The sequence below is a fragment of the Epinephelus fuscoguttatus genome, linkage group LG8 (assembly GCF_011397635.1).
Source record: "Epinephelus fuscoguttatus linkage group LG8, E.fuscoguttatus.final_Chr_v1".
Classification (NCBI taxonomy): Eukaryota; Metazoa; Chordata; class Actinopteri; order Perciformes; family Serranidae; genus Epinephelus; species Epinephelus fuscoguttatus.
Genome location: NC_064759.1, coordinates 1,191,764 through 1,207,143, shown reverse-complemented (window position 1 = coordinate 1,207,143; position 15,380 = coordinate 1,191,764). Strand labels below are relative to the sequence as shown.

Here is a 15,380-nt window from a genome sequence, read left to right as displayed (position 1 = left end):
GATCAAACGTTCTCAGTTGTTGGCCCTAAATTAGATCGTCCCTCTCTATTGATTCATCTCAAACCCACCCTGAGACCCATCTCTTTTCTTTAGCCTTTGTTTTTGCTTGTATTTTGTTTTGTTGTTTGTGCAGTGTAATTAATGCTTTCTGTGATCAAGATATTGTATGCTCTTGTTAACTTAGTTAAATTCTCTTATTTACAGTTGGTTTTTAACATGCCTCTGTTTTATTCAGTCTCTTTGTGAAGAGACCAACGTTTGTTTATAAATGTGCTTCAGATAAATAAATAAATAAATCTGATGATACATATGAAACATGCAAATGTAACGCATTTGTGATCTGCAGAAATGTTCAGTTCCAGTATTTTCTCCTGGCGTCTGGGCTGCAAGGCTAATTCACCTGTCACCATTTGGTTTATCACCATTTCAGTGCAATATTCTGTTTTTAACGTTGAGTCAGCCGTGGAGGACACGCAGCAGAGGAGACAGGAAATGTCAAAAATATCTAAAGACATTCATTCGTATTTTAGTAGGGGTACACAACGCTGTGAGAGAAAACAGCCTCAGTGATACTCCTCTGCACATAATCCTTCGTCAATCATTAAAAAAAGAAGACAAGCGTAGAGTTGTGTGGCAAACTTCCAGCTGAAGCTTTGTCGTCTTACAAAGAAGCAACACGGCCACTTTGTGTCTCAGATTGAGACACAAAGTCCTCACAATGGACTCACAGCGCGGAGATTAAGTTCTTTGGTTATGCAAGAAAATGTCTGCATCTCTGCCAATTTCCCAACAATTGAGTCGTTTCAGAAGAAGATCCACTGAGAGATTAATTTTGAGATGATTGGATCAGTTTTTTCTCCCCATTTGATAACAGTCCAAAATATTTTCCATGAAACAATTCAAGGCAATCCACACACATGCACACGCACACGCACACGCACACGCACACACACACACACACACACACGGCAGGTTTAAATATAAGCATTTAATAAAGTCAAATGAAAAAAAGAAATCAGTCAGTTATGGAGAAGATAGCAAACAGATCTGTCATTGCAGAGTGTGAACATCATTTACATCCTCGTTTCCTGGCAGAATAAAGCATCGCTTTGTGCGTAGTGCATCTACACAGTTTGGTTTCTACACAACAAGAGTGTGAGTGACACTAATCCCAGAACTAGATAAAATGATAGAATGTACCCGCCACACACAAACGCCCTTGACCTCAATATTTACAAGATAACAATGATCAGGTGAGCATTCTCTCTGTCGACGGTGAGAATGTTACTGAGGCACATATTATTCAGTGTTTTTCTCTGGGTACAAAATAAAAAAAAAGTGTTTTGTTTTTAATATAAAAAGGAGAAATCATACTGATGGAACAAACAGTCGTCTATTGTAAATACATGATAAAGAATATGTTACAAAAGAAAGACAGAGATCCAATTTGGACCTGACAAATGTGTTTGAAGTATGAAATGGGAAAGGATACATTCCTATGTACATTATGGTATGCCATCAGTCCCTTTGCACTTGCATCTAAAGTGTAGCAGTGCCTTTAACAGAAGCACATGTCCAATGCAGCACACACGAAGCATGCTGAACCATAAAGTTGAGGATCAGAAATTATTTGGCTAGTCTATTCCATATATTTATTGCAAGTATCAAAAGCTGTGTGGTCACATACACTCACAGCCGATGCTGAATTGGCAGTCTTTGACATGATCCTCTGTGGGGAAGCAGAAATAGCAACCCGAGGGTCAAAAGGGCAAATGTTTACTTGGCTTGTATTGGCGAGTGAACACATACAAGCACACTTGTACAATACAGATGATTTAACAAGCACCTGATATGTTTGGACGATGCAGAAAAATGTGTCAAACTCTTTTCATGTGAAAATTGAAACTAGTTTATAATAACATGCTACATTAAAAATGAGACCTGTGCTAAGTGAGCCGTCAGTTGCTTATTCATAGTAAAAGTTGCTGGAAAGAAAAGCACAGCAACCACGAGAGCGCTCTGTTTACGATCTGGTCCAACATCATGAGATATTCATTCGATAGTGAGGTGGCTGCTGAGATGCAACTTTCACTCTAAAATTAGAAGAGGGCGAGCTCAACAAACTGGCTCTGTGAGCAGAGGTCTCTGTCCTTGAGTGTCCCGTCGGGGGTCCACAGTACAGAAGAACTCAAAGTCAATATGGCCGCCCCTTTCACCTCTTCCTTGGCTTTAAATAAGTTTCATGGTGAACCTGCCACCGTCACCTCCGTCCCCTCCTCCACCGCCCATCGAAGAGCGAGGAACAAAGTCAATGGTCGCTGTGTGCTTGATCTGACCTTTGCTCTGGCTCCAGAAGAACATGAAGACAAAACAGATGGCCACTGAGCTGAGGAAGGACAGGAAGCCCATGGTGGTGGCGATGATCAGGGTCTTTGCGTCAAACGGGTACGGTTTGGCCATTTGAGCTGAGGAGTTGGCAGCTTGGGTGTTTGAAGGCTCGACCCAGCCCTCGTCTGAGAAGAAGGGGATGGTTCTATTCCGAGGGAGCCCCTTCACATACAGACCCACAGTCAGGCTGTCGTTGCCGGCCGCATTGCCTGCCAGGCACTGGTACGTGCCACTGTCCTGAACTTGGGCAAAGCGCACTTCCAGAGTACCGTTGGGTAAAACTCTGATTCGTCCAGTTGGAGAAACCACATTCTTATGGGACGAGATCCAGGTGATGGATGGGAATGGATCCCCATCGGCCTTACAGGAGAACAGAACTGTCGTGCCCTCCTCTACTCGGGCCTCCTGCGGCCTGCGGTCCATGATACGGGCTGGGCGGCAGGTAAACAGCCGCGGGAGCTCCTTCTCGGAGAAGTCTCTGAATTCCCGCTGTCTCACCGCATCAGGAGATGAACAGGTGGGCTGATGTCCATCAAAGTTCAAGCGCAATCTGCGGCGCACCACCCAAAGAAGCCGGCAGTCGCATGCTAGGGGATTCCCATCCAACCGCAGCACCTGAAGGTTCCCCACAGAGTGGAAGACGCTCTCCTCTAAAGTAGTGAGCTGATTGGATGTCACATTAAGCATGCGGAAATAGGCCAGGCCCCTGAAGGCCCCCGGCTCTATTCGTAGCAGGCTCCCCCCTGCTAGGTGTAACTCCTGGAGTCTCAGAAGGTCCCCGAGCAGATTACCCTGGATAACAGTGATGGGGTTGTAGGACAGGTCCAGGTAGCGCAGATACACCAGGTGACGAAGTGCTGAGTAAGGAACAGTACTTAGGTTGCAGCTGCTGATGACAAGCGAGGTCAAATTAAGACCAATCAGGCTGTTGCTAGCCACAGTGTCCAGGGCCGGCCAGTTTGCTATCAGGAGGCTCCGCAGACGGTGGAGTCGTCGGAAAGCGTTGTTGGGCAGTGTGGAGATGGTGAGGCGGAGCATGCGAAGACATGTCAGGCTCTGGAGCTGGGACAAGGCTTCGGTGGGGACAGAGGTCAGGTTGCTGCGGTCTAAGTTGAGCTCCTGCAGATTCTGCAGGCCAAAGAAAGCCCGCTGGGAGATGAAGACCAAGTCGTTCTCCTCGGCTTCCAGAGTTTGAAGGTTCACCATTTCTTTGAAGGTGTAGTCCAAAAAGACCAGAATCTCATTCTGGCTCAGATCCAGGTAGCGCAGACTGGACAGGCCAGAAAACACCCCGACTGGGATGATCTTGAGTCGGTTATTCTTAATCCGAAGCGTCCTGAGATTCTGCAGGCCCTGGAAAGCCTCCACCTCAATCATGGAGATTATGTTATCGCTGAGATCCAACTCTTGAAGTTGCAGGAGGCCAGAGAACTGGCGGCGCCCCACAGTCTTAATCTTATTGTGGGATAAATCCAAACGCCTGGCATCGCTGGAAAAGCCCTCTGGTACTGAGTTCAAATGTTTGCCAGAGCAGATCACTTCTTTAGCCTCAGGTCGACACACACAGCGTGGAGGGCAGCTTCCTGCAGATACACCCAGTCCAAGCTGCAGCAGGATGCTCCACGCCCCCCATCGCACGACTGACTCCACATACATCGTACCCCCGGCCTGAGGAGAGACACAGACACAAAGACATGAGCTCTGATGTTTTTGACCATAATACAGAAATGTTCATGTATAAATAAACAATAATTTGATGTTTATAAGAGATACAGCATCAAAACCGATTTTAATGGATTTATTTTCCTCATTTAGTTTAAACTTGTGTCAGGACATACCGGTTCAGTCTCGGTGTGCAGATTCTCATAACCAGTGGCAGTCACGTAGGAATCAGACTTGAGCTAAGTCCTCTGTAGAGATGTGGTTCTGACAGTAGCATGCCCTGTACGGTGGCCTGGAAAGGACAGATAGAGAGAAACAAGTCTTTAAAGCAAAAGCTCTAAGGATGTTCACCTTCAGTTTAAATATGTGGTGGGGGGGGGGCAGAATGGAATAAAAACAAAGTTTGAGGAAACTAAAACAAGAAAAACTCCAACTTGGATGTTTTCCTCCTGCTGCTGATGGAAAACCAGGACAAAGCAGACAAATTAAAAACCAGCTACAAATACAACTTAGTGAGCAGGCGGTCCTGCCCTGGTTCTCAATAATTCATTTAGTGCCAGCTGGTCTCAGACAGACGAGTGACTGGGGTACCAATGTGGATCAGAAGTGAAGGAGAGACAAACACTTTCTAACTGTTTGTTGTTGAGTGTTGAATCGGGTTTGATGCCATATTAAACTGTGCATGAAGACAACCAGGACAATAACACAGTCACACTATTTCTACTGCTCACAACATCCCATAATGAATTTCTGGAGCTCCCTCTGTGTATGCTCTGTACGTGCCATTTGATATGACAGTGAACACAGCTCAAAGTACACACGGAGTGCGTCCAGTGTGAAGCAGATGTCGCAGCTGATAAGAGCGGCCTACATCTCTGTACCACAGACAACAAAATCCCTACTTAACTGATTATCAAAGAATACATCTCACTTTTTACTCTGGATGTTTTATCCTCCCAAAGACTGGGCAACTTAACACGCGTGGAAGTGTCCACATATGATCTGCCCTAAAAACAACAAAAAGGTATTAGTGAGCGCGGCCTCATGCACAGCGCCTCTGTGCAGATGAAGCCTCAGGAGGATGAGAGCTTTGCCCCCCTGGCCCAGGCATCTGGATTTAGGCACGCCAACTGGAGCCAGAGCCAGAGCCAGAGAGGGGAAGAAGGATGTAGACTTTCAGAATAAAAGGAGTTTAAATACCAAATGGTCCAGAACAACATTTTAAAAGAAATCTATCTATCTATCTATCTATCTATCTATCTATCTATCTATCTAATGCTTGTCCAACCTGGTCTCACTCAGAGGTCGGTGAATGCAGGTGCTTGGTCCGTGACTTTGGCATCAGACACGGACGAAAAAAGCTGCCCTGACATGTTACAGTCACCTTTATTCTGTAACGGCGCCTGGTGGTGTCAGGTAGAGACATGGTGGGACAACAATGTAAGTTAAGAGGGACAAACTGCAGTTGGGCAGGTGGGAGGGGGGATGGATGTGTCCAAAACCGCAGACTTTCACCCCGGAGGCCGTAGTTCACTTCCTGTGAGAATGTAGAGCCAAACCGTGATGTTTTTAAACCTATCCAAGCACTTTTGTTGACGTCCCAGCTGCCGCGTCCTGGAACGTTAACAGCAGACGCAGGAGGACACCTAGCACGTAACATGCATATGTGAAAGTCCACTGACAGAGCAGCGATATGTGACAAGTTGGGATGAAACTGAAGTGGCATTATGATGCATTTAAGCTCTACTCAGTAAAAATGAGAGTTTGGTGAAGGCAAATTATAACTTTTAAAATGTAGTTTTTGTTGAGAACCTTGAATAAATTCAGATGTTTGAAGGAGAAACGTATAGCAATATAAAAAGGATATTAGAGAAGGAATCATGGCATATTATTATTTTATTATTATTATTATTATTTACTAAGAGGCTTTTGAAGCAGTTTTTTTTTAAAAAATGTTCTTTTTAATGTATCTTTAAAACAGTTCTCGGAGGGAATAAATAACAACAAAAACAAAATAAACAACACAAAAACATTGCTATCAGCCCAGAATAGTACAATCACTGCATCTCTATTCTGTTCCAAAGGTCCGACTAGAGTTTCTGAATCCAGATTAAAACTCCATGAGTATGGGATGCTGCAAAGCTGTTTGAGAGAAGTTTGTAATTTTGGGCTGCATTACTGGACCTCACTTGAAACTTAATGTAAGTCATAACTTACTTTTCTTTGCTTTTAATATTTCATCATTATTTGTACTTTTGTGCTGTACATCTATAACATGACTCTGTATAAAGACACAGCCTTTCAAATTCAGCCAAAAGATTCTAAAAAGGTTCAATAAATTTCAATTAATAACATTTTTTTATGTAAGAACTTTGTTTCAAAGTGAGAAATTAGTGTCAAACATCTGAAAGAAAGACGCCTAATCTGTTCCAGTTCCTGACATGAATGGAAAGCATCTTCTGAATCACAGAGTTCTGAGATCTCTCATCTGAAGGAGAAGCCAGCTGAGAATATGCTTAAATAATACAATGGGTCTGAATAATGAAGATTAAAAAAAAAAAAAAAAGCATCCTTTTCAGTTTAGAAGACATGAAAAACAGAGTTGCCCAGATGAGACAATACTTTTAAATCTTAAGTAGAAAAATGTGCTCAAACCCAGATTAATTCTTAAATCATGAAGAGACGGATGAAAACAGACGTTATGAAATAAATAATAATGTGACTGATGACGCTGAGTGAAGAAGAAAAGCTGTCTGCACACTGTTGAGGAAAGAAGTCCAAAAACAGCCCCACTAATGTGAAACGCAGCGCACTGAAACATTACATAATTACATTATTCTGCCGGTGTCGGGCCTTTCAGTCCAATAAACAGGTGCTGGAAACTATGTGATGTAAATTATGTATTTGCCTCTCCAACAACCGCCGCTAAGACCTGCTACAGCGCACCAACAAAGGAAACTAACCTGAAAACATCAACTCTAATTCTTCACACAGCTCCTCCAGCGTCCAACACACAACTCAAAGCCCAACACAGAAACTCAAACAGAGCCACGTTGTTTCATAACCAGCAGAGATATAACATGCCATACTTCAGACACACAGCTGAGACAATCCAAATGTCAGACTGAAGTCTAACCTGCAGCAGCTGCAGCTTCTCACTCCCCACCATCAGACAGTTTGCAGAGCAGCGACTCGCCCTCGCTGCAGCGTCTCCTCTGAATGGCAGAGTTGTCGACAGTCCCAGAGCTGCACACTCTTTATCTCATGCCTGCTCCTCATGCACACAGCTCTTATACTGGTTGGCTGGGGGCGCTGACTCACAACCCAACACTGGTGCTCTTTGAGACTCCCAGGACTCCTGTTAGACCGATATATCAGAGCACACACACACACACCGATATATCAGAGCACACACACACACACCGATATATCAGAGCACACACACACACACACACCGATATATCAGAGCACACACACACACACACACCGATATATCAGAGCACACACACACACACCGATATATCAGAGCACACACACACACACACACACCCACACACACCGATATATCACAGCACACACACACCAATACTGGCTTTTTATCCAACTCCAGCCAGCTACCAGGATCAGGAGGACGTGCTCTCGCCCAAAGCTGAAGTAAAACAATCTGTGTTCAGTCTTTAGTTGTTTCTGTGAGGTGATTCTTGTTTAAAGGCCGGATGAACATTTGACCTTTAAATACTGAGTTTTGCCGACATGATAAGATGGTGGTGCTTTAACCAGGTGAAAAGGAGCTCCCACAGGTGGCTGAGGGGAGGTGCTGTTTTCATGATCCTGTTTAAAATCAAGCTAAAATAAAAAAACTAGGAGAGCCAGAGCAGTCATTCTTTTTGCAACAGGAAGCAAAGACTTCTGTCTTTTATGCCACGACATTGTCCCCTTGTGATGACATTACTACATTATGCTATAAGCAGTCCAAGAGAGACGGTTTTGACGGTTTCAGAGAGCTAAAGAACTCTGTGATTTTTGGTCTCATGATGGGTTTATTCTATGTCTCTCTTTTAGGATGCAAACATTCAGATGTGATCAAAGTGATTATTGGCATCATATCTTGGAACTCCACATCAGTCTCCTTCGTCTCCTCTCCGTGTCCACATGGGAAGGGCTCACAATTTAAATGTGTTGATCCCTGCTGAGCCAACTTGTGAGAGACAGAGACTGGCAGGTGTGTGATATCTCAGGCGGGTGGGCAGGCTGTCAGTTGCTCAGCCTTCATGGCCAATCAGGGATCGGGATCGCTCCTCCACTGGGTCTCTGTACACATCATAAGGCTACGGCCCAGCCAAAGGTGGCGACCTCAGAGTCACGGCCAGGACTGACCCCGTCCGTCAAATTAGAAAGTGAGGGAATGGATGCATCTGTAATTTGGACATGTATTTGTCACCCCGGGGGAAAGCAGTCACATGAGTGTCCGGTTACACTGTTAATTATGCTAACTATTTTCTATTACGCACGGCCACTGGTTGTTTCTATTACTGATGCAGCTTCAGATGAGAGCAGACAGCAGACACGTACAGAGACACACAGAGACCTCTGAACACCTCGGACGTGTGATTCCTTCAGGAACATAAAACAGAACGGCTTCATGTCAAATCAACAGGAAGATGTTTTTATAACCACAATGTTTTTACGAATTAGACAGTACACTCCCATTCACAGTCTTAGTTCTGTTTCCAACTTTGAGACAGACACATCGAAACAACGCTGTGGTTAACATGTGGTTAACATGTGGTCATGTTTAGGCACAAAAACCACTTGGTCACGGTCGGGGGAGGAGCACCTGACTCTGGCCCTATGGATAAGCAGTTCTTTTTATTAATTTATATTTTTACAAAGTCAGTTTGCTTCTTTATTCCCTTTCTTTTCTTTTAAGGAACAATGATTTCCATTTCTCAGGGACAGACATGACAGTGTTTGTGGTGCAGGAGCACCAGCGTACACTCGGCTCGAGCTGTGTTTAGAGACAAATCATAGTGCAGGGCAGACTGAACCATTTTGTGCCTTTGAGGGGTGAGAGGGGCCTCAGAGAGCCTCTATTATTATATTAATTACGAAGTTCAGTTTTTCAACTGATTTATTAAGCCAGTTTTAATTTAGTGATGACACTTAATATTTATAAAAAATTGCAAAAAATCAAACTTTTCATCAAGGCTTATCGAGGGCCGCCTCCTCTTTGGGCCCTGGGTGATCAGCCTCCCAACATGATGCCCCTGGTTATGGTTAGGAAAAGATCCTGTCTAGCCTAAAACACAGATTCAGGGGGCAAAATCCCAGCTGGAAAACTGGTGATGGGTTGCTATAAAACACCCAAACTGGGAGCTAAAAATCTGCTGGAAACACAGCAACGACTCACTAAGACACAAACAAGTATGTTGTTAATTGGTGTTGAACAACCACCGACTTTCACCCAGGAGGCCGTTGTTTACTTCCTGTAAGATGGTAAAGCCAGACCCTGTTCTTTTTTCTCAACAACAACAACAAACTGTACATTTCCTGTGAAAACAAGGTACAAGTGTATTTTGAAAACAGACAATGCATGTAACAGGCTGAAGTTGACACGGCGTCCCAGAACGCCAGTGGTGTACTGTAATGAAGTAATAATACTTTGTTAAAGTATTTAAGATTTTTGGGAGTATCTGTACTTTACTTGAGTTTTTACATTTCTGTCAACTTTCATTTTTGCTCCAACACATTTCCTAAAAACAATGTCTACTTTTATTCTGATACATTTCCCCCCAGCATCTTAGTTACTTACTACAAAATAGGGAAGGAACAAGGAAGGAAGGAAGGAACAAGGAAGCAAGGAATGGACATGCAGAAGTTGTGAGAAAGACCTTGTGTTTCTCCCAGTGTAACGTACGCTCCATTTTAAAGGTGGTGTTCATGTTTAGAAGAAACAAACTTCCTCAAAACTCTGACCGCTTGCTTTTTTTGTACTTTTACTTTGAATAGTTAAGTACATTTAATATCATGACATTTCTTTTGATTCTTCATCACGCAAATTACTCAAATAATATTCTGACTGCCAACTTTAACTTCTCACAGAGTCATTTTCTGGTCAGATATCTGTACTTTACTCTGCACACTCATGATAATCAAAAACCTGTTCATAACTTGGTTGACGATAGTTGTGTTGGTTGGTTTGAGGATTTTTTTTAAAATTACTGTTCTCTGTCAATTATAAAATTGCACAATGACTGGAACAGTTCATCTCTCAGTCGTCACACTTGTTCTTCACCTGTTTGTCATTTATACGAAGTGTATTGACTATTTGTGATAAATTCATCATTCGGCCATCTGTAAATATAATTATTTGTTGGTTTTCAGCTATATATTATGAGATAACTCTATCAAAGCTTTTATTAATCAAACTCAACTTCCTGCTGTTTGTACACTTCTGTTCAGTTTAATATTAATGTTGTTTTGTTGCTGAGGGTCCATCTGGACATTTCTTGGAATGACAAGCACGAAGCTGCCGTTTGATGTAACCTTTCTGTGTAACTCAAAACTCTCCTGAAGCCGAGCCCGAGCCAACTCTTATCTAATCAAACCTCTTTGTGCCAAAATGCAAACAATATCAAATCCAGTCAGATGTAACTTCTCTTCAGACAATCCTTTGGCAGAGTCTGCCCGTCTTTTGGGTGAACTCCCACTACCGCTTAATTCTTTGAAATAATTCAACTCCCCTGCCGTGCTCCGTTTGCCTTCTCCCCTCTGTCATCAGACAAAACTCATCAAGGCTCTGCACTCGGGCCCTTATCGCCTTACATCAATCTGTGGACAGTTGCCACCCCGTGTTAAAATTAGGACTTTCTTCGGCGACTGCACACAGCTGCAGATTTAGTCATCACCACTTGGCTCTCCACTGTTGCTTTATGTTCCCTCGATGGTCGGGATTATCAGAGGATTATATTCATCAAACTACTAATGAAATTAAAAAACAATCAAACAAATGATTTTATTGGGAATCACATCATCGATGTGTCTTTAGAGGATGGTCACTGAAGTGTTTCTACCAACACGTGTGGCATCTCAGAACCGCTCAGCTCAGCTCTGAAGGAACATTTTTACTGTTCATCTCGTTCACCAAACTGCTAACACCAGCATTTCTGCTCAGGATCATAATCAACAAAGTGCTCCAGTGAACAGCGACGTATATCATTATGCTGCTGTAACGAGGCCAGGAGCAAAGAAGAGGCGATGATTCTCAATTGACTTCAACTCTTCTTCTCGGCTGCGTTACGGCTTCATTAGTTTTGAGAGGAAGCTCTCTCCCTCTCTGATCTGGGCTCGTTTAAATATCACCTTATCTGCCTCTGTCTCTGCCTGCTGCTCTGGGACCTGCAGTAACATGTGAAAGTAAGATGTGACAGACAGCGTGGTGATTTTAGGTGGAAACTTCCTCTGCAACAGGTGCATTAAACAGGAACATGACCTCAGCCGGGCCGCAGGGTGACAGTCTTTGTTTCCCTCTGAGTTTGGAAGCCCAGAGCTCGAATCCCTGTGCCAAGCAGCCCATCTGACAGAGAATGCACAGTCTGAGCCCGGCTGGGTTTTCTGACACTTGTCAAAGAGCTATTTTTAGCTCGTCACAGTGAGAAAGACAAGAGCCTGGCTCAAATCCCCAATTAAAGCGGCTGGAACAGAACAACAGTGCCGGGATCACAGAGCGTGAGCTCGTGTCTTTGCACTTTTGTGTGTGTATTCTGTGTGTGTGTGTGTGTGTGTGTGTGTGTGTGTGTGTGTGTTTTATGGGCTTCTGGCACCTGCTGCAGTGTGACGGCCCCTGAGACCTCCTGCATGCAAGCAGCAAATATTAAAAGGTTTGCTGGCAGAACAGCTGTCGGGCGCAGAGCAGGAAAACAAAAGTCCCCTGGTCTTTCCCCTCTGGGTTTGTCGGGGGAAAGGACTTGTAAACAAGACCATGTCGGGAGCCGAGGTTATGTTAAATAAACTAATAAATGTGTGAAATACGAGGGAGGAACAGAGAGAACTTTTCCTACTACAAGAGGAGTCTGTGACGGACGGTGGTTACTAGACGCCCTGTTTTCTACAATGCAGGACGAACACAGCAGGAGCTGCTGATGAGACAGGAGGTGTCGATGTTTCAGAGACAGAAACAGTGGAATAAGTTCCAACGTTCCACTGACCCTCTGAGCTGAACACAAAATACACAGTGTGCTGGATCCTGCAGAGCTGAATGTGATGAAGAGCTGAATGACTTTGCTTGATCAGTTCTTAATTGACACTTTGTGAACTTGTTTGAGAAGATGAACTGAAAATGAACTGGCTGTGAACTCCCCATCATTTACCACATCTGCATTCAGCAGAAAGGTTTGAAAATCATATCCTGTCAAATTCATCTAAATTTACCTGAAACACCAAGTCAGACCCAGAGTAAACTGACAGCTGCACTTGTTCCATATTTCAGTGCATGTCCATGTATGGTCTCATTTGAAAGGTTTTCCCCAACAGTCAGAGTCACCATACCTGCCTCTGTCATTGAGTTCTACAAGTTTCAACACACTGAAATAAAAGGTTTTTTTAATCTTGGCCTGGATCTTTTCTTGAGCAAAGATGCTGCAGATGACTGGGAGAACTGGGAGAACTGGGAGGTGTTAGCTGGAAAACACGTGTCTCTTCAGGATCTCACTGTATTTAAAACACTTAAAACCTTCAGTGATCAGAAAGACAACAGTTGATCATGTCTGTACATGTGTAACAGCCTGTGGGACAGTAAGGGGTTAAAATCTGCTGTGGAGCTTCATTGACTACAACACCCATAATCCTCTGTGAGGTGGGCCAATCACTGGCTCTTTAAGTACTCTAAACTACAGGAAGTGTGTTCCTTCAGCTCAGGCTCTGATTGGCTATCGAGGCCATAACAACAGCAGTGGAAGCTCCTATTGGCTCAGTGAGGTGTCAATCAAAAGGTCAGGAGCTGGCCTCCATCATGGCCGCCGCCCGGTGGGTTTGTTTCCATGCAGAACAGAGACATGATGGATAATATGTGGAGAGGTGTGAAGGTGTGAAAGGAGAGATTTTGAGAGTAACTTGCCCAACGCTCTTAAGGCCCTGACACACCAAGCTGACGGTTGGCCGTCGACCAAAGTCGGGCCGTCGGTGAGCGTCTGTCACCCTAGTTTTTGCGTTGTGTCCCGCACCGTTGGCACTTCGCCATCAGCGGCTTTTCAGCCAATTGAGCATGTTGAATCGGTGGCGGAGCTTGTCGGTGAGAGAGATCACTCTGATTGGCTGTTCAGGTTTTATTTCCTCGCCCCTGTAGCGAGTGAATCTGCCTGTAGTGAAACCGGGGCTAACCGGTGCTTCCTCCTCAGGCTCCACTTCACTCAGCTGCCCCACAGACCCGCTGCTTCTTCACACTTTAACCTGAATAACAAACCGGAGCTAGCTGGGAGCGGCTAGCGGAGTGTTAGCCGCAGCATGACCGGAGGGAAGCACAGCCAGTTAGCCTCCGCTAGTCTCTGAGCTAGCCCCGGCTCTCCGTTTGGATCCAACCGGAGCACCGAGCCCTGGTTTGTTATTCAGGTTAAAGTGGGAAGAAGCAGCGGGTTTATCGGGCAGCTGAGTGAAGTGGAGCCTGCGGAAGAAACACCGGGACCATCTGGATGTAATAGTCCGTGGAGGTGCTGCGGTGCTCGGCTGCACAGATAGGAAACCCCTCGGCTGACAGGATGTACCACTCTCTCACTCCGCTCTCTCTCACGCAGGCGCAGAACGTACGTGCTACTTGGCCGTCGGATGTAGTCCGTGTAGTGTGTTCAAATGCAACTGACACAGGGCGACGTGAGGCAACGTAGACGACGCAACAGTTGGCTTTCATCGCCGCTACTTCTTTGATGTCGGTTTGGTGTGTCCGCACCTTTACTCTGAGACCAGGCTGCACACTGAGATCATACTGACCAAGATGATCAAATATTTACATTTCCAAATGTCTTTCCTCTTTTCTCACTCTGACCTTAATCCTGTCAACTGTCTGAGTGACACAGTGTTGGACAGGTGAACACAGTGTTGGACAGGTGAACACAGGATTATGTGATCACACCAGATGCTGACTTTGTGTTGGAGGAATGTAATCTTTACATAATTCATGTCTACATTATATTTGCGCTGGCTGCAGAACATTTATATGGACTGTGTGGAGGTTAAAAAAAAAGCCATTTCTAATTCAATCATTTTTTAAAAGGCTGTGAGGAAGAGGCAGACCCATGAATACTAATGTCAGCGAGGACGGGCCTGTGTGCCTGGTTGCATAGTGGAAATTGGCATGTGGGGGGGGGAGATAAAGAAAAGTGTGTGTCAGTGTGGCTGTGAGCTTGTGTCTGTGACAAATGGGATTATATTAATTGTTTGCCTCTGTGCCGACACATTCAAACATGTCTATTCCGTCTGAATGTTGAGGATTGTTTTTATGTGGCTTATTTTAAAAGTTTATACCGAAGAACACACTGATATAAGATCTGTGCGACGGTGATTGATCTCAGGTCTGTTTTCTCCATCTTATGACTCTTCACAGTGTGTGTGTGTGTGTGTGTGTGGAGCAGATGTAAGGTTTCTCAGTTTCTGTTGGAGTGTGTTTTTCTCCTTTTGTTGCTTTAACCTGTTGCTGTTTGTATTTTAATGTCACTTGATTGATTGAAGAAGAAATCTATCAGCTATATAAATGAAAATGTCTTGTTATGAATCAGTGTCTCTCTTTCTGTTTTCTTTAACTGTCATCTCGTGTTCTTGTCCTGCAGTTTGGCAACCAGTTGAAAGACAGATGTAAAATATGGGTAAATTAAAAAACAAAAAAGAGGACAAAAGTGATGTGAGAGAGTAAACATGTTTATCAGAGAAAGACAGAGACAGAGTGGGACGGACGCATTATAAGTCTGGGTGTGTTTGAGTATTTACACCCATGTACCGTGTGGTGGAAGTGGGTCACAGTGACAGATCCACTCACATCGGTCTTGTTCCAGACTGCGTGTTGGGTAAAGCACTCTGCTGTAATTCCTCATTCTGATGAGGAGAGAGTTAAGACTCTGTGCGACGTCATGCAAAGTGCGCCGTCTGCAATATTAATAATAGCACAAATAAATGAGAGAAGGGAATTAGTCTCAGTGCAGCGCCTATGTGATGTGACAAATTAGGTCGTCTCAGCTAACAGTGGCGATGCGTCACATGAGTCGACGTACACCAGAGGGATGAGGGGAGGTCAGGCATTAAAGTGGAGCTGACTGATGGGACACAGAGGGCTCTGAACCTGGAGC

General features: G+C 44.4%; 2 protein-coding genes across 3 annotated transcripts in view; one reads left to right on the top strand and one right to left on the bottom strand.

Annotated features, from left to right (window-relative positions):
* Positions 1-15,380, top strand: part of LOC125892608 (cathepsin S-like) — an 853,108-nt gene that overhangs the window by 749,636 nt on the left and 88,092 nt on the right. The gene's annotated exons all lie outside the window — the stretch shown is intronic.
* The window catches only part of lingo4b (leucine rich repeat and Ig domain containing 4b), a 28,920-nt gene continuing 14,570 nt past the window's right edge, over positions 1,031-15,380 (bottom strand). Inside the window, exons 1-3 of one of the 2 annotated variants that reach the window (XM_049582630.1) lie at positions 7,187-7,321; positions 4,227-4,342; positions 1,031-4,056 (exon numbers count right to left, since the gene is read on the bottom strand). In XM_049582630.1, coding sequence (XP_049438587.1) covers positions 2,230-4,044 — 1,815 coding nt within the window. In that variant the 5' untranslated portion in view covers positions 4,045-4,056; positions 4,227-4,342; positions 7,187-7,321 and the 3' untranslated portion in view covers positions 1,031-2,229. Of the gene's footprint in view, positions 4,057-4,226; positions 4,343-7,186; positions 7,322-15,380 lie in introns of those variants that run through there. The other variant, XM_049582629.1, reaches the window with a different exon arrangement.